Source organism: Pleurodeles waltl, chromosome 10 (assembly GCF_031143425.1).
Source record: "Pleurodeles waltl isolate 20211129_DDA chromosome 10, aPleWal1.hap1.20221129, whole genome shotgun sequence".
NCBI classification, from domain to species: domain Eukaryota; kingdom Metazoa; phylum Chordata; class Amphibia; order Caudata; family Salamandridae; genus Pleurodeles; species Pleurodeles waltl.
This window is the reverse complement of record NC_090449.1, coordinates 445,456,976-445,481,671: the sequence shown is the minus strand read 5'-3', so window position 1 is coordinate 445,481,671 and position 24,696 is coordinate 445,456,976. Positions and strand designations below refer to the sequence as shown.

At 43.4% G+C, this 24,696-nt stretch overlaps 1 protein-coding gene across 1 annotated transcript in view; it reads left to right on the top strand.

Moving 5' to 3' along the window:
- Positions 1-24,696, top strand: part of GTF3C1 (general transcription factor IIIC subunit 1) — a 1,928,973-nt gene that overhangs the window by 162,312 nt on the left and 1,741,965 nt on the right. The window contains exon 6 of the mRNA XM_069210709.1: positions 22,153-22,276. Within this exon, the coding sequence (XP_069066810.1) occupies positions 22,153-22,276 (124 nt within the window). The remainder of the gene's footprint in view (positions 1-22,152; positions 22,277-24,696) is intronic.

The window sequence follows — 24,696 nt, the reverse complement described above, 5'->3', positions numbered from 1 at the left end:
ACAACAGTGTCTTCTACACACACAATACGTCATAGAAACCCTACACAAACTAGGGTTCTCTCTAAACTACCAAAAATCACATCTACAACCGTGTCAAATACAACAATACTTGGGAGCAACACTCGACACACAAAAAGCGATTGCCACTCCAAGTCCACAAGTGAGGTTTGTAATGAAACTTCTAGACATGATGTCTTCATGCATAGCCATTGTCCCAAACGCAAGACTACACATGCGACCCTTACAACAGTGCCTAGCAACACAAGCACAGGGTCAACTTCAAGATCTAGTGTTGATAGACCACCAGACACACTTCTCGCTTCAATGGTGGAATCCTATAAATTTAAACCAAGGGTGGCCATTCCAAGACCCAGTGCCTCAATACGTGATCACAACAGATGCTTCCATGATGGGGTGGGGAGCACACCTCAACCAGCACAGTATACAGGGACAAGGGGATGTTCAGCAAAAACAACTGCATATAAATCATTTAGAACTGTTAGCAGTGTTTCTAGTATTGAAAGCATTTCAACCACTAATAGCCCACAAACACATTCTTGTCAAAACAGACAACATGACAACAATGTATTACCTAAACAAACAAGGAGGGACACACTCATCACAACTGTGTCTCTTAGCACAAAAGATTTGGCATTGGGCAATTCACAATCACATTCGCCTAATAGCACAATACTCCCAGGGATTCAAAACCAGTTGGCCGACAACCTCAGTCGAGCTCACCAACAAGCACACGGATGGGAAATTCATCCCCAGATACTACAAACTTACTTTCTACGCTGGGGAACACCAGATATAGACCTATTCGCAACAAAAGAAAACACAAAATGCCAAGACTTTGTGTCCAGGTATCCACACCCTCAGTCCAAGGGCAATGCGTTATGGATGAGTTGGTCAGGGATATTTGCTTACGCTTTTCCCCCTCTCCCACTCTTTCCTTATCTGGTAAACAAATTGAGTCAAAACAGACTCAAACTAATACTAATAGCACCAACCTGGGCTCGCCAACCGTGGTACACGACACTACTAGACCTGTCAGTAGTACCTCATATCAAACTACCAAACAGACCAGATCTGTTAACACAAACAACAGATCAGATACCCGAACCCAGCATTGCTCAATCTAGCAATCTGGCTCCTGAAGTCTTAGAATTTGGACATTTAGACCTTACACAAGAATGTATGGAGGTAATTAAACAAGCTAGAAAACCTACTACACGAAATTGTTATGCAAACAAATGGAAAAGATTTGTTTATTACTGCCATAATAATCAAATTCAACCACTACATGTTTCCGCAAAAAACATTGTAAGCTACTTATTACACTTACACAAATCTAAACTAGCATTTTCTTCTATTAAAATACATCTCACAGCAATATCTGCCTATCTGCAGATTACACATTCAACATCACTTTTTAGAATCCCAGTCATCAAAGCATTTATGGAGGGTTTAAAAAAGAATCATCCCCCGAGAACACCACCAGTCCCCTCGTGGAACCTCAATGTTGTATTAACACGACTCCTGGGACCACCATTTGAACCCATGCACTCTTGTGACATGCAATACTTAACTTAGCTATTAGGAAGGCTACTTTCCATCACATCTCTTAGAAGAGTAAGTGAAATACAAGCATTTACTATACAAGAACCCTTTATACAAATACATAAAGTGGTTCTCCGTACAAATCCCAAATTCTTACCAAAAGTTATATATATGTTCAATGGCATGTGTAGCTGCAGATACACATGCTGTGCACATCCCGCCGTCTGGTGTTGGGCTCGGAGTGTTACAAGTTGTTTTTCCTCAAAGAAGTCTTTTCGAGTCACGAGAACGAGGGACTCCTCCCACCTTGGTTCCATTGCGCATGGGCGTCGACTCCATCTTAGATTGTTTTTTTTCCGCCATCGGGTTCAGACGTGTTCCTTTTCGCTCCGTGTTTCGGGTCGGAAAGTTAGTCAGAATCTCGGAAAAATTTGTCGGTATTGTTTCGTTCGGTATCGGGATAGTTAGAACAAATCGACACCGAACCTTGAAGAGCTCCGGTGACCCTTCGGGGTAATTTCGACCCCGTCGGGGCCTGGTCGGCCCGACCGCGTGCAACATCGAGACTGATGGAACAGACCCCGTTCCGATTCTGTCCTAAATGCCACAATAAGTATCCGTATACGGATCAACATTTGGTCTGTAACTTGTGCCTGTCCCCCGAGCACAAGGAGGATACGTGCAAAGCCTGTCGTGCGTTTCGCTCGAGAAAAACGCTCAGAGACCGAAGAGCCAGGAGGTTGCAGATGGCGTCCACGCCGACAGGACAACAACAGTTCGAGGAGGAGGAAGAAGAAACTTTCTCCATCTACGAGTCGGATTCCGAAGAATTTGACGTCGAAGATCAACCAACCGTGAGTAAGACGTCGCAACAAAAAACACATGAAAAGACTGACAAAGCCCAGGGGACGCCACCGCCAACAGGCCATGGCTTAACCCGGAAAGTAGGTGACCGTCCATCGGCACCGAAAAAGGGCGAGCTGGTGTCGAAGTCGTCCGACTCGGGTCGAGACACAGGCACGCAGCAATCTCGGGACCGACAGAGTGGTGCAGAAAAGGGTCGACACCGAGACAGCGGCACCAAAGCTGCTCAGCACACCGGCACCGAAGTTGGTCGGCACCGAGACGGAACGACACAGAAAAAGAAAAAGATCTTGTCGGAGCCGAGAAAATCCAAAGACACGGTTTCGGTGCCGAAACACCCGGCAACCGAACCGAAAACTGGTTCCTACTCAGAGGAACAAGGAATGTCCTCTCAACTAAAAAGACATAGATTTGAGGAGGAATTACAAACAATAGAGCCAGATCACACGCAAAAGCGGACCTTTATGCCAAAAAGCGGACCTTTTGCCAAAAAGCAAAATATTGGTAATAGATGCAGTGCCTTGACAGACATTTGAAGACTTCATAAATGCACCTGATGAGACTGATAACAGGAAGATTATCAAATATCTTAAAAATCTTGCTAGTGATGGTGTGAAAGATTTCATAAAGAAAATAGCAAGAACTGGCAAAGTCGCGTACTGTCAGCTTAACAATGCTTTGAATCTCAACTTGAATCCATTATCAAATGTTGATTACGAACAATGTTTCCAGTCAAAATTGTCCAAGAGTTGGTGAAACAATCAATGAATGTGTGGAAAAAATCAACACACTCATCAAACACTGCAAGTTCAATGAATTTAATGATGAGGAAGCCATGTGACTTAGTTATTGATGGATGCTTGTCAGATTCTTTCACATGATGAATGCTGAGAGAAACTTAGTCTTGGAGTGTTGATGGCTGCCAGAGCTGAGGCAGGTGCTGAAGGACAAGCTGCTGACATGGAGGCTGGAGGTGCCCAGGACATGTCAGTCATGAGTGGGAAAAATAATTTTAAACCAGACTGAATGACACAAAGTGATGTCTACACACAAAAAGATCTGTGCTTCAGATATGGATTTGCATTTTCACACAAAATAAAGTGTCCTGCCATTTCGCAAATATGCAAAAGTTGTAATAAAGAGAACCATTTTGTGACTGTGCAAACGTAGGAATGAGTGCATCATAGTGCCAAGACAATATGGCCCCCAGAAAGTTTCAGAAGCAACATTGGAAGTGTACACACAAGGCCAAGCAGCAACATCAGGTGAAGCAAATAGATACTAAATGAAGTCGCTCATCATCATCTACATCATCGTTGTACAGTTCTTTCACCTCAATAATAAGTGAAGAAAGTGATTGTGCCATGTCAACGCTTACCTCAGAAAAGTGTGCACTTGTTGGAGTGGTCACACGTGAGGAGAAGTCAGTCAAAGAAAAGTCGACATATGAAAGCAATGAAATCATACAAACACTGCCTAAAGATTACATAGAAAATAAATGTATGTTAAATACCTTTCATTTTCGGTAGTGGGGGCATCAATAAATACAATGCCTGAAGAAAAGTACAGTGAACTCTGTTAACGCGGTTTAGGCTGTCAAAGACTAAAGTGTATACTTGGACTGCATCTAAACCGGTGAAGAGTCGAGGTTCATTTATTGACAAGAGTAACGTAAGAAAAAAAAAGTACAAATACCAGTCTGTTTTTCACGGTATAGTGGCAAGTAATTGCTGCTTGCTCAGCTTCAGAATGGCTGTTGGCATTGGACTGATTTTGGTGAATTACAACATGAATGCTCACCAGAAAGTATTAAGTCAATTCCCTTCATTGTTTTATCGTTTAGGAAAGTTCGACTGTGAAAGTAAAGCTGCATGCTAATGAGGATGTTCGTCCTGCTACTCCGAGACAGACAAGTTGCATTTTCATTTGTAAGAAGCTGTTGAAAAAAGAATTGAGTCATTTATTAAGCATTACATTGAGTGTTCCACTGGTCCAACATAACGGATTTCTCCCACAGTAGTAGTGCCTGTAAAGGACTGTGAAGGAGCTGTGCGCATATCCATTGACATGCTGCATGCGAACAAAGCAATTGAACGAGAACGACATCCAGGACTGCACATTGCTGACATAGTGCACTTGAATGTTGCCAAGGTCCTTTCTCAACTTGATTAGCATAAAGGCTATCATCAATTAGAACTTGAAGAAAGGTGCAGATACGGCACAGCCTTTTCTATACATGTTGGCTTGTTTAGATATAAGAGATTTAGTTTTGGTGTTTTATCGGCTGCAGAACCTTTTAAGATGTCACATGACTCATAATTAAGCCTGATGTGAATGCATTCAATTATAGTGATGACGTGTTTGTTTTTGGGGCTACACACAAGGAGCGTGGTAGACCTCTTACACAAGTATGTCAGTTACTCAATAATGCAGGTTTGACCTTAAATGCGAGTTCAGCAAGACAAAGCTGAAATTCTTTGGTCATATCTTTTCTGATGGTAGTATGAAATCTGATCCTGCAAAAGTACAGTGTGCCAAATGCTGATTCCCCCACAAGATATTTCAATGGCATGTTTGTTTCTTGACATGGCCGGTTACTGTTCAAGATACATAAGACTTTGCCACTATTGTGATCCATTAAGAGAGTTAAAGTAGAAAAATGTTTCTTTTAAATGGTCACAAGAATGTGAAAAAAAAGATTCAGAAGAATCAAACGTACCATCGGAAATGCTACTGAAATGGCGTATTCAATCCAAAGCTTCATACAGACATTGTGGTCGACACTAGCCAGTCAGGTTAAGTGCTATACTTGCACAGCTTAGTGGATTCCGAAATGCTAGAGTGCATATTCTGGCCTAATCTAGTAGAAGTTTGTCTCAAACAGAATGTGCTTGCTCACATCCTGAGAAAGAAAGTTTGGCTGTAGTATGAGCTTGTGAGGATTTTCATTCATTCCTGTATAGAAAGCCTTTTACACTGGTGACTGATCATCAAGCTTTGGTGGCCATCGTCTGCAATTCAAAAGCCAAGTTGCCTCCTCTAATTGAGTGATAAGGACTACGATTGCAAGAGTGCAATTGTGCATGGACCCAGGAAAGGATCAAAATCCTGCTGACTACTTTTTGAGCATGCCTATCCAAGATCATGGTACTCCATCCAAGGCAGCTGAAGCCTAAATCAATCACATTGTTACGTAAGTACACCAGCTGCTGTGTTGTTAGCCCAGATTGTCACTGCCACGAGTCATGATAGTGACCTTCTGAAGTTGATATACTGGAGAGTTAATGACCAAAAGGGATTGAAGTGGCTCACGAAGAACATTGTGGTATTGTTGCTGCAAAGCGAGCTCTCCGAGATAGTTTGGTTTCCATACTTAGATGAAAGTTAAGGAACTCCAAGCCTGACATATATGCCAATGCCTGTCAACCAGAGTTACTCTACGTACCCTAAACATGTCAGAACTCCCCAAGCCTGCCTGAGAGAGATTAGCCATTGGTTTATTTGGTCCATTTGATAACGGACATCATTTAATGGTGATTTATAGACTAATATTCACGTTTTCCTTTTGTCGAAGATCTTTCATCCACAACACATGAGCAAGTAATCTAAAAACTTGGTGGCATCTTTGCAGCATACCAACCATTGTGAAGTTTTACAATGGTCCACCCTTCAACAATTTAAAAAAAAAAAAAAAAAAAAAAAGAGAGAATATTCTGGAGCATCAGAGCATAAAGTATAAAAAGAGCGACAACCTGCCCCTGCAACCTCAATGACCACCAAAAGAGATGAAAGTGAAAACATGATTCATACAAGGGACTTGGATAATAAACAGCAAATGAGTCTATGTAGACAAGAGACGACATGCAAAAGACCTCTCATTCAAAAAAGGAGATTTGGTGATTGCTCAACAGATAAAGAAAATCTGATGCTCCTTACGATGCTGAACCCCCCCAAATGGTGTCTACCAAAGGACACATGGTTACTGCTCAGTGCCCTTCGAAGTCTATTACCAGAGACCCTTCTCACTTCATGCCTGTATTTCATCGGTCTTCACCTGAAGATGGTGAAAGAAATACTAATGCTGAAAACTGACTGTTTCTGGTTCCTTACCATCATTCGCAATCTCCAACATTGAAGATGACAGTTCACAGCTTCCAGTAACCAGATCGGGTTGACTGATCAAAGCACCACGAAGACTAATTGAAGAGAGATAGTACTGCATGTTTCTATATATAGATATTAGTGTATGTCCAATGAGGTAGAGGAATAAAGACTTGTGATTTCCACCTCCGTGTGGCCTAGTCATTTATGGGTACCAGGCTGCGGAAGACACTACACCTTCCTCATTTAAACACACCCCAAATCGCACCCCTCCCAACCTCCCCTTCACAAAGCCCACAACCCCTGCCGCCTGCCTTCCCTCTAAATGTAACCCAACCCTTCATTACAACTTTAAATGACCTTGTTTACATCTACCTACATGTCTCCATGAGGTCTGTTCTGCACAAGAAGTCAAATACAGTTGCCATCAATACAACACTTGTTCAAGTCCTCACTTATTTGCATAGCGAAATCTTGTCTATTCAGCACGTCCCCTTCATCTGTGCCCAGCGTTTACCTCCATCAGTGTTCCATCACCCCCACCCAGTACCTCAATACACCCACCCTCGTACCTCAATCCAGTGCTCACATGTTACAGGCTATTATCCTGGTCTTGGTGATTGAAAAGCCTAGCAGTCATTGCCTAAGTAGGTGCACCTGGGGATGTAGGTGTCACAAGTACCCTGTGGATGCAATGAGGTGTGAAAAAGTTTGAGGGGTGTTTGAACTTCAGCAAGTTGGTTATCCAGTCTTCAAGAAGTTCTGCTAAAGGTTCCTCAGGTTTTTGTGGAAATCAGATGAACTTTAGGTTATTGCACCTAATGTGCCCCTCTGCATCATGAGATGTCTCCTGCATGTTGGATGACTGGATTGCTGGAGAGGTAACCACAGCTCTCAAATCTTTGACCTCATGCTGTAGTAGAGCAATTTGTTCCTCAGTCTCTGTTAGCCTTTCTACTAATTTAAGTATCTCAGCATAGATTAAGTTTATTTCTATGGGCACAAGGCCAATCAATCCCTACAGTACCATCTTTAAGCCCTGTATGGCTACAAGTATATTTGATAGGGAGGGTTCTGCAGATGACCCCTTTGCTTCTTGTGCCTCAGGCTCTTTGAGCAGCGTGTTATTGTCCATCTAATTATCGTGTGTGGAGTTCATTGTTTTGTCTTTCCCCATATTGAAACTTAACTCTTCTGGTAGCTGCCCCGTTATGTACTCAGTCTGCTTGGTGCATTACTACATCCAGGAGAGCCACCGCAACACGAGCCATGAGGCCAGAGGAGATAGCGTGAAAATGATTTTCTCTCGAAAAACTAGCTGTAATAGGGTCTCGCATTTCCCCCACCATAACCTGCTACCCTCCACCATCCCCGCTTTCCTTAGTAATTAACTTGGTACCAGGGGGACCGTTGTTACTCCCGTCCACAGAGGAATATTCATTTAGTCTACATTTTTAAGGAACACAGTATTATTTTTGGGCTGTGTTATTCTGGACTTTGCTGGCACTGAAAATTGCACCTACAGCTCCTCCCACAGTGGTCAGTGAAATTCAGTAGGCTGCCTTGGTGTTGCACAGCATAGGAAAGTAGTCCACAACAAAAGGCAAGGGGGGGCCTTTATTATAATGCATCTCGCACACTCCCCTCAAACAGCTTATTTGGTCCCTTGCGTTCCCACCAATACCTTTGCATCCACTTGGTTACCTGGGGGCCTGCTGTCTGCAGGATCCGGGGTCCAGCCTGTGTCGCAGTCCAGTTCACTCCATTCCCCTGATTCAAGCCTCCTCCAGAGGCTTCTCTCTCAGCACTGTCGGAGCTATTGAGGATATGCTGGTGCCCCTTGTCCATCTGCAGAAGTCGCGGCCAAGAATGCAGCGGTATGAGATCCCTCTGGCACACCTGTTAAATGTTTGGATGGGTTGAAGAGTGCATGATTTTGTAAGGAGTCACTGGAAGACCTGGAAACTCTTGTAAGACAAGTCTACGTGGACATTTTACTTGGCCACATCCTGCTCCTATGATACACATGGAAAAGCAAACCCAAGTGTACGTCCTAGATGGTGGCAATAGTGGGAGTATGGTGTTAAAATATGACCTGTTGAAAGGTCGGTGAGACTTTTATAAACCTGCTCAACAGTTTGTCCTAAACTTTCTTCTAGTTTGAAGTGCCCATATTCATAAATATTTTTAAGTAATTCTGGTAGCACCAGAATTGTTCATGAGAGGGCAGAAAACTTGCTTGACTCGAAGGTTTTCTTTATCAATATATATCTAGAACGGCATGATTTGGGATTATTCAACTAGTTGCTTTTTCTACTTGCATTACGTGAACATGTCAAAAGTATTACATTAATGAAATGCACAAGTATGAAAAAATGGAATGTTATATTTAAAAAGGGGATATGAAGGTTAACTTCACAAACATTTCCCTCATCCTTTAAGTAAATACTGTAACTGTTTGGAACTCTGCAAATTCACATCCGTTATAGTAAGTTGTTCCCAGTATGGACTTTGGTAGGTTTCTTGCGTGGACCGCAGCATTGACCTCCAAATACTTAAAATATGTTTTAACCTTATTATTTCAATAGATTTGTACATTGTCCATCAGCTTTTACTTTCTTGCTTGTTTAATGGCACAATTATAGGATTGTGCGTCAAATCTAGGAATGCCAATTTTAGAGACTTAGACCAACCCCAAGCAGCAATGCAGCAACAACCTTACCATCTTGAGATTGTTAGTAATAGGTAGACTGTACCAGGCTTTTATAAACATGAATGCTAAAGGAGATGTGAAATCGAGATATAAAAGAACCTTTAAGATATACCTTTGGATAAAGCTCATGTTAGAGTATGTATTGGCTGTTGAAGTGTAAAGCAGGAAGTACACAATGCTGCAGATTTGAGATGATTAGTAACTATGTTAGTACAGAATGCATGAATTATGTAAGAACATTGATTACATTTGACCAAAAAACAATTGATTGCTTTGATTATTTTGAACGGTTTCCTTCTTCATAGCAACATTATCAGAGTATTCCTGAGATTGTTAGTTGAACATAAAAACTTGTCCCCGTTAAGAGTGTCATTTGGCAAGCAGAGCTTAATTGGGCCCAACTGTGGGGGTTGAGGCCGTTTTACTCCTGTTGTCTTGGTGCTCGACCCACTATGGATCCTGAGCAACTGGGCCAATTACCCCTTCACCACTTAACTCAGTGGTAGTATGAGATGAGCAGCCCAAGGCTTCTGGGTGGGTGGGACAGAAGGGCAGTATAGCACAGGCGCACAAATCAATATTTGTTCCACGACAATAAATGATTCTCCAGGCAATTATTTGCTTTTATTAAAAAGGGTATTTATATACGTCAACAAAGTAAAATGCGACATTCATAAACAGTACACTCAGTCCCCTGAGGTCAAGGCTCTAGTGTTTCATAGGTGGGGTCCCGGAGTCCCACTCAACTCGAGCTAGCTGTTGTGGTTAGTCCCCATTCACTATAGCCAACATTTAGGTTAAGCCCTACTAGTAGTCGGAGTCTTAGGAGTCTCATGGTCCTGCTGTGGCAGCAACTGGGTGGTTCTCAATGCGCCTCAGATGAAGGGTAAGTATTCTGTTCTCCTTCCTGTAAGAGGGTGTGATGATCCTGGTCCTCAGTCACGGCTCAGGCCCACTAGGATCACCACGGTAGCCTCACTTCTCTGTTGACTATAGAGTAATGCTTTGGCTGCCCCTCCCAGACCATCACCTCAATTTGTGAGACAGGTCTGTGTCGTGAAACACCCGCATGATCCGTAATTGCCCTTGACAACAAAAATCCGCATAAGTAATCCAGACATCAGTACAGTTGGGTCACTCAGGGCAGGGGTGCTCGTCCATTACCATGCAAGGGACTCTTCTGTTCCAACACACTGGCATAAATGTATGTTGAGGCAATAATTAAAGGTAAATATTTAGAGAGATTTCGAGGCACTTGAGTTCACTCCAGAATTAGGACAGTTAAGCACATTTAATGAATATGAGGGTGTAGTTAGATTCACAATACCTGCTACTGGGAAATTTATTTTCCTTTTTATCATCAAATCTGTTCCTTTTGTTTGGACTATATTACAGCCATCACAGTCTAAACAAATGTAGTCCTACAAATTTAGTAATTGATAGCATTTTGATTTAGAGACTTGCAGGTATTTTGTGTGATTTCAATAGCTTTCAGAACAGCATTGCCTCTTCAGTTTTTTAATTTTTTTTATTCTCCAGCATTGTAGTGCAGCATTTAATATTTTAATATATGTGCTTCATCGCCACATTTTCACACTAGTCACTGATGCTAGGATTGTGAATTTTCTAAAGCCATGTTTGTTCACTGGTTTGAAAATCCCTTCAAATGCAACTAGCCTTCCATAAGTGCGTACAGATGTATATTTACCTAGCCTATCAATGAATAGAAATTCAGAAGGAATCCTATACCCTTTTTTTCATGTTCACGTTACAGATGTATACTTGTTTAGTATTTTTGTTGTTCAAGTTATATTCAATATTTCCTCCAGGAAGTGAGGCATTTAGAATGTAGAACAGCAGGATGAAGAGTTAACTAAATATCTGAAAGGTTGCAGTTTTACTGGTACTGCCATTCAGGGATAAATCATCTATAATTTGTTGGGAACCTTATTTTGAGTGACGACAAGCGGAAATCTACTGACTGCTGGAAATAGCACAGGAGTAGTACTGTCTTCCTGACCCTTTGAATTCAATTTCACAATGTGAATCCACGACTTGGATAGTTCAGCATTCATTGATTTTTTTCTTTAAGTATGTTAACTCTGCCTTACTGTAAGTAGGAGCATTGTATTTGCGTTGTGACCTTTCATTGTGATTCTTCTGTAGTTGGATTTTCAGTTAATTTCAGATATTTGCACTCTGCAGCATTTGATATCTTCAGGCAATTGTTTTTCCCAGCCTTGCTCGTGTGGAGGTGAGATGCATACCGTTCTCTGTCTCACAGTTTGTATGACGCTCAATGTACCACAGTTTATGGCTGACGCTGCAGTAATAGTTGATATTGCAATAAGTCACATGCTACTACCACAGCAAAAAGACTCTTTGCAGAACGGGTTGTACTCATTGGTTGGCACTTTCAACTGTTGATATAATATCGCAGTGAATCACAGAATGAGGCATATGAATTTTGTTTTGCTTTGAATTTAAATGCACTCTTATTCACATTTTCTCATTGGATGAGCGTTATCAATGTTCTATATGCCTGATTGCAAGACTTTGTGAGGATGGTATTGCTCTCAGGGAATGGGTTATAGGTCCTATAATACTACTTTTGGTAATACTTTTAACCCCTTCGCTGCCAGGCCTTTTCCCCCTCCTGTGCCGAGCCTTTTTTTGGCTATTTGGGGCAGTTCGCGCTTAGGCCCTCATAACTTTTTGTTCACGTAAGCTACCCACGCCAAACTTGTGTCCTTTTTTATCCAACATCCTAGGGATTCTAGAGGTACCCAGACATTGTGGGTTCCCTTGAAGGAGGCCAAGAAATTAGCCAAAATACAGTGAAAATTTAGTTTTTGTCAAAATGGGAAAAAGTGACTGCAGAAGAAGGCTTGTGGTTTTTCCCCTGAAAATGGCATCAACAAAGGGTTTGCGGTGCTAAAATCAACAGCTCCCCAGCTTTCAGGAACAGGCAGACTTGAATCAGAAAACCCAACTTTTCAACACAAATTTGGCATTTTACTGGGACATACCCCATTTTTACAATTTTTTGTGCATTCAGCCTCCTTCCAGTCAGAGACAAAAATGGGCGTGAAACCAATGCTGGATCCCAGAAACCTAAACATTTCTGAAAAGTAGACAAAATTCTGAATTCAGCAAGGCAAGGTGTCATTTGTGTAGATCCTACAAGGGTTTCCTACAGAAAATAACAACTGAAAAAGAAAAATATTGAAATTGAGGTGAAAAAAACATATTTTTTTCTACGTTTTACTCTGTAACTTTTCCTGCAATATCAGATTTTCGAAAGCAATACACCGTTACGTCTGCTGGACTCCTCTGGTTGCGGGGATATATAGGGCTTGTAGGTTCATCAAGAACCCTAGGTACCCAGAGCCAATAAATGAGCTGCACCCTGCAGTGCGTTTTCATTCTATACCGGGTATACAGCAATTCATTTGCTGAAATATAAAGAGTGAAAAATAGCGATCAAGAAAACCTTTGTATTTCCAAAAAGGGCACAAGATAAGATGTTGAGGAGCAGTGGTTATTTGCACATCTCTGAATTCCGGGGTGACCATATTAGCATGTGAATTACAGGGCATTTCTCAAATAGATGTCTTTTTTACACACTCTTATATTTGGAAGGAAAAAATGTAGAGAAAGACAAGGGGCAATAACACTTGTTTTGCTAATCTATGTTCCCCCAAGTCTCCCGATAAAAATGATACCTCACTTGTGTGGTTAGGCCTAGCGCCTGTGACCGGAAACACCCCAAAACACAACGTGGACACATCACATTTTTTGACAGAAAACAGAGGTGTTTTTTGCAAAGTGCCTACCTGTAGATTTTGGCCTCTAGCTCAGCCGGCACCTAGGGAAACCTACCAAACATGTGCATTTTTTAAAACTAGAGATCTAGGGCAATCCAAGATGGGGTGACTTGTGGGGCTCTGACCAGGTTCTGTTACCCAGAATCCTATGCAAACCTCAAAATTTGGCTTAAAAAACACGTTTTCCTCAAATTTCGGTGACAAAAAGTTCTGGAATCTGAGAGGAGGCACAAATTTCCTTCCACCCATCGTTCCCCCAAGTCTCCCGATAAAAATGATACCTCACTTGTGTGGGTAGGCCTAGCACCCGCGACAAGAAATGGCCCAAAACACAACGTGGACACATCACATTTTTTCATTGAAAACAGTGCCTACCTGTGGATTTTGGCCTCTAGTTTAGCCGGCCCCATAGGACCCCCCCCCCCCCGGAGCAACCCTTGCCTACGGGGTCACTCCCCCGTGTGACATTGGCGGCAAAAAACAAATCCCAGGTGCCTACTGGTTTCTGCCCCCTTGGGGGCAGATTGACCTAAAATCGGCCAATCTGCCCCCAAGGGGGGCAGAAATGGTCTAAATACAATTTGCCCCCCCAGGGGAGTGACCCTTGCCTATTGGGTCGCTCCCCATCTCTTTAAAAAAAAAAAAAAAAAAAAAAAAACACAAAAAAAATGGCCCTTGCGCCTAGAGGTTTCTGCCCCCCCCCCCCCCCCCTAGGGGCAGATCGGCCTAATCAAAATAGGCTGATCTACCCCCCAGGGGGGCAGAAACGGCCTAAAATAAGTTCCCCCCCCAGGGGAGCGACACTTGCCTAAGGGGTCGCTCCCCTTGCGTGAAGTTCACAAAAAGAAAAAAAAATCCCTGGTGTCTAGTGGTGTCTGCCCCCCTTGGGGGCAGATTGGCCTCATCAAAATAGGCCAATCTTCCCCCAAGGGGGGCAGAAATGGCCTAAATATAATTTGCCCCCTAGGGGAGCGACCCTTACCTAAGGGGTCGCTCCCCACCTTAAAAAGAACCAAAAAAAAAGAAAACAAAAAAAAAATGATCCTTGGTGCCTAGAGGTTTCTGCCCCCCCCCCCCCCGGGGGCAGAAAAGGCCTTCCCAAAAAAATGCCCCCCCTGGGAGCGACCCTTGCCCAAGGGGTCACTCCCTTATGTCCATTTAAAAAAAAATTACAAAAATCCCTGGTGTCTAGTGGGGTTTCAAAAGCCGGATTGCAAGCAATCCGGCTTTTGAAATGCTGGGAGGGACTTCAAAGGGAAGGAAATACATTTCCTTCCCTTTGAAGCCTCTCCGGGCCTCCCCCACGTGATTGAAAGAGAAATGCTGAGCATTTCTTTTTCGATCGTGCTGGAAGCTCATGGGGAGACCCTGTGACAAATCAGCGCTCCCTCTGGGCTCTGTGACCAGGACGCAATGGTTACGTCCTGGGCACAGCAGCACTGTGCCTCAGGATGTAACCGTTACGTCCTGGGCACAGAACCGGTTAAAGGACTCAGGAGATGAACTACGTCCCCTTTGTTTCAGCATATTCTGTGGATAAATCAAACCAAATCAGGATTTATAGAGCGCAGCTACTCACCCGTAAGGTTCTGAAGGCGCTGACAGGGTTTGTCCCCTGTGCTTCAGTTATAGAGCCAGGTTTTAAGGTCCTTCCTGAATTGAGGTAATGATGGTGACTGCCTGAGGTGTGATTATTGATCTTATTGTGTGTGAAAGTGTATCCAACATGTAATTCTATTCACTGCTGTAGTGTTTAAAAAGTGAGGATCCTTCACTCCTTTGGACAAGATGGAAAGGCGAGTTCATTACTAAAAAGAAAACCATTATATGGGATAAAATGGCTGCATAGAGGAGAAACAGCATATCCTTGTTTAGGAGCAGAGTCACGTGGTTTTCAGGAGTCTTCCCCAAGTCACACCACAAGATGGTCCAGGAGATATAGATGTTTTTGAAGAAGGCTTACTGAGAATTGAATACAGGTTCAAACCAACATCCAGAATAGCACTTAATAGGTTTAAGTTCTATGCTCATGCTCATGCTCAAAAAGATGGTCAATGTTTTGATGAGTTTCTTACAGTGATAAGAGCTTTTTCCATGCCATTAACTTTGGATCATTAACCAATAAGATTATTATAGATCAAATTATTGTATAAAACAAAAGTAAAAAAATAAAATCGAGAACAGCTTTGGATTGTGGGTGATCCTAAACTACAGATTGTGACAACAGCAAAGTCATTGGAACAAACTGAACATCATATGTGCTATCCGTACATAACATGTTTGCAAGTTCTGCTGAGGCTGTATGTAATCTGAGTGGGAATAATACTCTCAGGTAATTCACTTCATCATCAGAAAAAACAGTTTGTTACACGTGTGGAAGCTCCAATGATATTGCTTTTTAAAATATTTTTCAGTGATATGCAAGGAGTGCAAAAAGTGTGGTCGCAGTTGACACTTCACTTGAACAGAATGCTAACATAGTACTGGATTGTCATCTGCTTCCCAGAATAAATGAGGTTGAACATATGCTAGGAGGGGTCGAGAATATTTTCTACTTAAGAAAGATGGTCTCCATATCATCAAGTCAAATTGACTGTAGAATCAAGACCATTTACTGAATTTCTTACTCTGCAGGACCATTTCAGTTTAAAAGAAAGTTGTTTGAATTAGCTTCTGTGGCCTCTTTTTTTTTTTTTTTCTTTCTTTTCTAAAGCTCAATGTTCCATATCTTATGGGGTATGGAAAGTTATGTGAACTGTGTTTCCAAGATGGCATTCTATATTTTCTGAAAATGAGCTACAACATTTAAGGCACTTCAAAGAAATGTGAAATAGATAGGAAGAATATGGACTCACATTGAAAGGGAATTCAAGTGATTCTGCAAATCTGTTTAATATCTACACCATGCCCTGTTTTGTGAATGTGTGGTGCTGATCAAAGAATGCATTGTTACTGTGTATGCCATTTGGCATGATACTGGTGTTCTATCCTGAAGAAGTGGTAAAGAGGAGTGGAATGTTAGGTGTAGGAAGTTGGCTCTGTATATACTATTTCAAAGTAAGAAATAGTGTGCACAGAGTCCAAGGATTCCCCTTAGAGATAAGGTAGTGGCAAAAAGAGAATTCTAATGCTCTATTTTGTGGTAGTGTGGTCGAGCAGTATGCTTATCAGAGAGTAGTGTTAAGCATTTGTTGTAAACACACAGGCAATAAATGAGGAACACACACTCAAAGACAAATTCCAGGCCAATAGGTTTTTATATAGAAAAATATCTTTTCTTAGTTTATTTTAAGAACAACAGGTTCAAGGTTTACATTCAACACTTTAAATGAAAGGTATTTCACTCAGGTATCTTAGGAACTTAGAATTATCACAATAGCATGTACAGTTTTGGCAAAAATGGCAATAAGCTATTTTAAAAGTGGACACAGTGCAAAAATCAACAGTTCCTGGGGGAGGTAAGTAAATGTTAAGTTCACAGGTAAGTAAAACACTTACAGGGTTCAAAGTTGGGTCCAAGGTAGCCCACCGTTGGGGGTTCAAGGCAACCCCAAAGTTACCACACCAGCAGCTCAGGGCCGGTCAGGTGCAGAGGTCAAAGTGGTGCCCAAAACACGTAGGCTTCAATGGACATAGGGGTGCACCGGTTCCAGTCTGCCAGCAGGTAAGTACCCGCGACTTCGAAGGGCAGACCAGGGGTTTTTTGTAGGGCACGGGGGGGGAGGTGGGACACAAGCAGGCACAGAAAGTACACCCTCAGCGGCACAGGGGCGGCCGGGTGCAGAGTGCATACAGGCGTAGAGTTTTCAATAGGAATCAATGGGGAGACCCGGGGGTCTCTTCAACGATGCAGGCAGGCACAGGGGGGGCTCCTTGGGGTAGCTACCACCTGGGCTAGGCAGAGGGTCGTCTGGGGGTCGCTCCTGCACTGGAATTCGGTTCCTTCAGGTCCTGGGGGGCTGCGGGTGCAGTGTGGTTTCTAGGCGTTGGGTTACTTGAAGCAGGCAGTCGCGGTCAGGAGGAGCCTCTGGAATTCCTCTGCAGGCGTCGCTGTGGGGGCTTAGGGAGGGTCAATTCTGGCTACTCAAGGGGTTGCAGTCGCCAGGGAGTCCTCCCTGTAGAGCTGGTTTTCCGCAGGTCGAGCCAGGGGGCGTCGGGTGGAGAGTGGAAAGTCTCACGCTTCCGGCGGGAAACATGTGGTCTTTAAAAGTTGCTTCTTTGTTTCCAAAAGTTGCAGTTTCTTGAACAGGGTCGCTGTTCTCAGGAGTTTCTTGGTCCTTTAGATGCAGGGTAGTCCTCTGAGGCTTCAGAGGTCGCTGGACCCTGTTGGATGCGTCGCAGTTGCAGTTTACTTCGAAGTAGAGAGACAGGCCGGTAGGGCTAGGGCCAAATCAGTTGTCGTCTCCGTCTTCACTGCAGGGCTTCAGGTCAGCAGTCCTTCTTCTTCTTTAGGTTGCAGGAATCTATCTTCCTCGGTTCTGGGAGCCCCTAAATAGTCAATTTAGGGGTGTGTTTAGGTCTGGGAGGGCAGTAGCCAATGGCTGCTGGCCCAGAGGGTGGCTACACCCTCTTTGTGCCTCCTCCCTGTGAGGAGGAGGACACATCCCTAATCCTATTGGGGGAATCCTCCATCTGCAAGATGGAGGATTTCTGAAAGTAAGAGTCACTTCAGCTCAGGACACCTTGGGGGCTGTCCTGACTGGGGAGTGACTCCTCCTTGTTTTTCTCATTATCTCCTCCAGCCTTGCCGCCAAAAGTGGGGGCAGTGGCCGGAGGGGCGGGCATCTCCACTAGCTGGGATGCCCTGTGGTGCTGTAACAAAGGGGGTGAGCCTTTGAGGCTCACCGCCAGGTGTTACAGTTCCTGCAGGGGGAGGTGAGAAGCACCTCTACCCAGTACAGGCTTTGTTCCTGGCCACAGAGTGACAAAGGCACTCTCTCCATGTGGCCAGCAACGTGTCTGGTGTGTGGCAGGCTGGCAAAAACTAGTCAGCCTACACTAGAAGTCGGGTATGCTTTCAGGGGGCATCTCTAAGATGCCCTCTGGGTGTATTTTTACAATAAAGTGCTCACTGGCATCAGTGTGCATTTATTGTGCTGAGAAGTTTGATACCAAACTTCCCAGTTTTCAGTGTAGCCATTATGGTGCTGTGGAGTTCGTATTTGACAGACTCCCAGACCATATACTCTTATGGCTACACTGCACTTACAATGTCTACGGTTTTGCTTAGACACTGTAGGGGCATAGTGCTCGTGCTCCTATGCCCTCACTTGTGGTATAGTGCACCCTGCCTTAGGGCTGTAAGGCTTGCTAGAGGGGTGACTTATCTATGCCATAGGCAGTGTGAGGTTGGCATGGCACTCTGAAGGGAGTGCCATGTCGACTTAGTCATCTTCTCCCCTCCAGCACACACAAGCTGGCAAGCAGTGTGCATGTGCTGGCTGAGGGGTCCCCAGGGTGGCATAAGACATGCTGCAGCCCTTAGAGACCTTCCCTGGCATCAGGGCCCTTGGTACCAGGGGTACCAGTTACAAGGGACTTACCTGGGTGCCAGGGTTGTGCCAATTGTGGAGACAAAGGTACAGTTTAGGGAAAGAATACTGATGCTGGGGCCTGGTTAGCAGGTCCCAGCTCACTTTCAAATCATAACTTGGCATCAGCAAAGGCAAAAAGTCATGGGGTAACCATGCCAAGGAGGCATTCCCTCACATTAGGTTTACATCAAGGTGCTAAATGGCACTGATAGGAGATATACAGTTACAGAGAAAGAATGAACATGTACGGGGCTATTGACACTTCAAGAAGTAGTTCGGAAGAGATTGTTTAACATGAAGAAAAGCCCACAAGCTTCTTGCTGGTATTTTGCTCCCTAGTAGAGAGTGGAATGCTACTGCACGCTTTACAGAATTCCCTCTGGTGTCCTTTAACTTTGTGGAAAGAAAAGTTCTGTAGTTCTAAATAAAACTTAATACTGCACACTACCTGAAAGTATCAGGTTCTCAGTCCCTGGTCTGTGAAGATGGGCCATTCTGTCACCTTCCTTTATTCTCAAAGTACCACAGTATGGCTTCGGCACAGATACAGCATCTCCCCACTGGTCTTGTAGACATTTACAGCACTCGGTCTCTCAAGGTTAGTCCTGCCTGTATTCAAGGCTTGCTGTAGTTTTGTCAGCCTCCTGGTCCACAGCCCTAGCTTTCCAGTGATAGGGATGAGATGTGCATGTAGAGTAACTGTGGTGCTCCTTGATACTGATGCTGGCCACAGTAGTGTCTGATGGCAGCTACCATCAGGTATCATCACTATACTGTTGAAAGCAGATGGACTTAGACGTTGTCAGGTCCTCCAACTGGATCAGAGTGAGTCAGTGACTTGGTCTTCCCTTGTCGACGCAGAAATGAAGTCTTGCTTTTTGCACTGTAACTTAGTCCCTTCAAAGTGCTGCAACAGAGGCGGTTGAGGTCCTTTTGGGTGCACTTCTGGTCAGCGCTTCAGCAGACACGGACACATGTCTCAAGGCACCAGCTCTTTCCTCTTAGCTTAGTCTGTACAGCACACGGTTAGCAATTGCCAAGGAGCTAACTGTGTGACAAGTCTATTTGGGCACACTTCTGATATGTGCTAGAAGCTTACTCTGGTCTCTTCTTCACCATCTCGGACCTCTCTGGAGCCATGTGGCTTAATTGCAATGGCTGCGACAGCACAGTTGTCAGAGCAATTTTCTCATGCACAGTTCCTCAGTGGCACCGGTCCTTTATTACAACAATGACTGTCTCTGAACGTAGAGCATACCAGTCATGTTTCATAAGACTTGCCAGAGTGACCCACAGCACCAGGGTCACATTGTTTTTCTATGTCAATAGTCCTGTTCTCCTGTAGGGTTGGTTCACACTTTACCTCTTCTCAGAATGGATCCTCCAAACTTTCCAGGTCAAGTAACCGTTCATCTTCCAGGTCAGATGCTAGGTGTAATCTCCTCACCTCTGATAAGCTGGCTTTTAGGCAAACCCTAGCCCTGGTTGTGCATTAGTCTTCTGGGTACTGTGTGAAGCACCCTCTTCTTGGGTGAAGAGAATTTGGAACTGAAACTGATGGATTAACAACTCCCACTTATATACAGATACAGGAGCTATGTATACTCGTAATCTGGACTTTGAGGACTGGTTTAGGCAGAGCCTCCTTAAATTCATAAGTCCTTTTCAGGTTGTCTTGCAAACTGTCCTGTATAGTGTGACACTATTCACATCAGCCTGTTCTTTGGGTTACCTACAGCAGAGGCCCAAAGAGTTTTGAGCATTTTGCACTTGGCTATCACGTCACCTCTGATGGAGATCACGGAGAGACACCATAAGGAATTTTTAAACAAAGATACCAGGAATTTGCAGTCCCACCCCTCTCTTCTACCATCAATCAAATGGAAGATGAATCAACAGCTGTTTGCAGCAAAAGAACCTCACGGAATGTCTGAGGGGAGCTTGTCTCCTGTTTGTCCTCTTTAGTGTCTAGTTCCATAACTCAGCTGTCTTCCGAATGTCAACAATACCCTTGCAGAGTCCAGGAGAGTAACCTCACCTCCATCCTGTGCTAGGGGCATCCAAAAGGCAACCCACAGGCTTCTCTCAGTCTGGTTCACTCAGAAAAGTATACTGTTTATAACAGATAAACCATACACTATCTTAATCATGTACTACCAATACCAGTACAGGGATCCGGGTTCACCTGTTGCAGCAGAACGTTATGCAAGTGGACCTGTAGACCACCATCTGTGAGATGCAGATAAAAAGGTCTAGTCCTATTTAGATCACTACTAAAACACAGTATGCTGCCTCCCTAGTGCAGTTCTCATGAACCCATATTGGGAGCAGTAGTTCTCTACCACTATTGAGCACATGCATGGTTTGCCCAGCCATGTTCAAGACCAGCCCAGGGCTGGACTTGCATCAGTGGTCTGGCCTAGGCCTTTGTTTACTTGTTAGATTATTATGTGGCTAGGGTCAAACATAAGATCATCCCTATTGGGTAATCAGGCAGGGAACGTTATTCTCCCAACAAGTATTTTGTATACTGTAGCACACCATTATCCTTTAATAGTGGAGTGTTTGTCTGCCTTTACATCCATGAACTTTGGCCCTCGACCTTTTGGAAACCGGTTAGGGAAAAATAAGAGGATCTACTACTTGAGTTAGCCTTCCTGAAACATGAGCATTTGTTATTATTCTGGTGATAAGTTTTCTTTTATCTGTATTAGAAGTTGAAGTACATTGAGCCCTGCCACATAGCAAAAGTCTAACTACGCATACTAAATAGCTGGTTACAATGTTTCAGGTTTGTCTCTCATTACTGAGCACCTGGTCCCATCACCTTGATCTTGCTATCGCATAAATATTGCTCATAATCTGCGTTTATCAGCATTAAAATTTCAGGTGTACTGAACCATGTCAGCTAGGGAAAATTAAACTGCCTATTACTACTTCAGTGTTCACTGCAATATCTGGAGCTGCTTTTCCAGACTAATCATGCACTTTGTACCATCCTGTTGCTTTATAGCATTGCAGATAAAACACCTAACCTGCTGCTGTTGACATCTGAAGCAGAAATACATCGAGCCATGACATCTAGTAACTTTCCACACCCGTATTCTTGACAAGAAATGTCTTAGGTTGCAGGAATGGTGGTTAGTGCGGTCTGCTGGACCTTGCAGCCCAAATCTCCCTTCCTATGAGGGAACCCTTTTCTCACTAGTTGTGTTGTAGCTAGTTGCAGCATTTATGCAGTGCTTCATCCCACTTGTAAAGGGGGAGGTGCAGTGGGTTGGCAGAATGCTTTATTTGTTGTGATCCTGTGTGGAAAGCATTTCGATGTTGTACATGAATGACCTGGGAAATTATCTTATTTTGGGGTGCAGCACCTACGCCTGTGGTAGAGAAGATAGTGTGTGTAAGAGGTGCTCAACATCTAATTCTAATTATCTGGTCTTTATAATTAATTCTGCATGTCCAGTGGTGTTTCATGGATTCACCTAAATGTTCCTGCAGTAATGTTGAGATTATCGTTTTTAAAAATCTTTGTCATACCGTCCTACAGGGCCTTAATGAGAGAACATTCAAACGTCTCTATCAGTACATGGTCGCTGCTGGGATTGGAAAGATTCTGTCTGTGCCCTTGGAGCGCTTGAATCCTGATGGTGGGCCTTGTAAAACTAAAAAAGGTATTTCAAAATTGCCATTTTTTGTTTAGTCCTCCAGTGTATTTTCCCCAAATAATCAATCCGCAAAATGTTGTTAAGGTGTGCTTTCTTCCAGAACTAATGTCTAAGTCTTGCCTAGTGATACTTTAGTACAACACGCGAACCACAACAAAGGTAAAAAAAATAAAATTCAACAATACATACACACAGATAGATGAAGGGGCTTTTGGGAATTACCTCTCGGCCATTGATTCACTTAACTTTAGGCAGTTGCTGACAACGTTGTCCATCAGTATTTTAAGTCCAAAGCACTTTAATAAAAGATCCATCCACATTTCTCAAAGCTTATGCACCCATTCTCTCCCTGTTGGTGTTTTTTTTTTTTGATTTGTTTTATAAATGTTATAGGTTTTATTATTTATTTATTTTCAAGGGCCCAGCAGCTGTAAAGTGCTGCCAGGTGCCCTCTTTCCTTTTACATGGTGTGCACATTTTGTTTTTCTATTTTAATTTGTTCTGTGATGGCAATATTGGTAACGTAAACAAAAAACAATCCACAGTGGCTGCTGTGTACTCTTTTGCATGTGTTAAAACTTGCATGTAGTATATGCACAGTCACGAATCTTGATGTGGCAATTGCTTATTCATTTTTTTAGGGTCGAGCCTGTGTTGCATGCGCTCGCGCATGCGTTTCGCAGGGAGACGCTTTTGTATTTATAAAAGGGCTCGGAGCCCTGTCAACTTCACGTCAGTGTTTTTTATTGGTTGGTGGGCTTCCCTAATAAAATCTGCTTGCTTTCATTAGTCGCAGGCACGCATATGGCATGCCTTTTCCGGTGGCTAGCCCTCCTCCAGCGCAGCGACCAAGTACAGAAAACATGCGAGGCTCGCTGTTTTCCATCGGGCTCGTGGACTTTTTTTTCTCTAATTTACGAGCCCGATCTCGGTTGGCAGAAGTCGAGCGCTTTACGTACTTGATTTCAATTTTTCGGGTTATGTACATAAATGCACTTTTGCCCGATAGGTGAAAAGTCGGGTTAGGAGTTTACAACGCGATCAGCTCTAACATGAGCAAACGCGAGACCCGATGCATTGTAAATGCTTGTTATAATATGTTCCACCGTAGCAGTTATCCATGTCAGAACGGTAACTAATAAAAAAAAAAAAAAGCATGTGAGTGCAAATGTATATATTCGATAGTCGTGCACGTATGCAATAGGTATGCATATGTCTTGTAAGGGTAAGACCTATTGGCATTGCTAACACTTGTTGAAATTGCTGGTTTCAAGCGGTGTTACACATATGCCCTAACAGTGACAACCCAGGACCTGACCTTAAAATGCTAACATAATTACCCACATGTCTGGCCCATATTGCTGCTAGTAACTTGAATTTTTTGTTTTGGCATACTGATAAATTGGTCACCCAGAAAGAGCATTACATGCCTAGAACTCTAAAGACACATCCTTAAGGGATAACCCTACTAGAGATAATTAAACCGGAAAACCTGTCCAATGTAAAATAAGCACAGCCTTCATGTGTGCTCATTGTTACCAGTTGTATTATCTGATCTTTTGGTAGTATCTAGCCAGGGTGTACCAGTGTTACTACTACATATTGCTTTTCTACATAAGGCACATTTTAGGAGTATCATAAATTGTTAATAAATTGTTTCACAAAAATAGCTGTCAGTGCATGAAAAGGTGAGACATAAATATTGTAAAAACTGCATGTATATGCCATTAGTGATTATAAATATTGAACTCCTTTACCAAAAGTGATGACTTTCAGGTGTGTAGAACTCAAAATATGCTTTTAATATCAGAATCCTCACACATGAGGTAGAGGACCAAATCGCCTGACCCACAGCCTCCAGTCGCTACACTAATATCAAACCAAGGTGGGGTAGTAAAGTGATTCACATAGGCTAACTGGGGAGTCCCTCACCTGGCTCCTTGCTTATATCCCAAAGACACTAGCTGTTTATGGACTGAAAGGCCTCACTCACGTAATTGTGGCATGCTTCATCATCGGCCACTGCGCCCCACCGAGTTAAGACAGTGCCAACCCAGTGGTCTCCAACTTAACCTTGAAAAAGGTTAGGGAAAGGGAGCTCAAAATAAAGATTTTTCTTTTGAGTATAGGTGTCCAGATACTCAGTCCTTAAACTCTGTGTAATCCCACGGATATCGCCTTTATTAATATTGGTACACAGGGTTGAGGGAAAAAAAACCCCAGAAGTTATACATTCAAGAACAAAAAAAGGAGGAGGGGGGTCTCAGTGGCAAGGACTTACCACACCCCAGTGTCCTCTAATGCCAACATGTTTCAGCCCTGATGAATGGCTGTTAAAGGTGGGCTCGCACCAGGCCATCATCTCTGCCCTCCAGAGTACGGCAAACCTCCTACATTCACTGGTGTTCACTATAAATGTGCTGAAG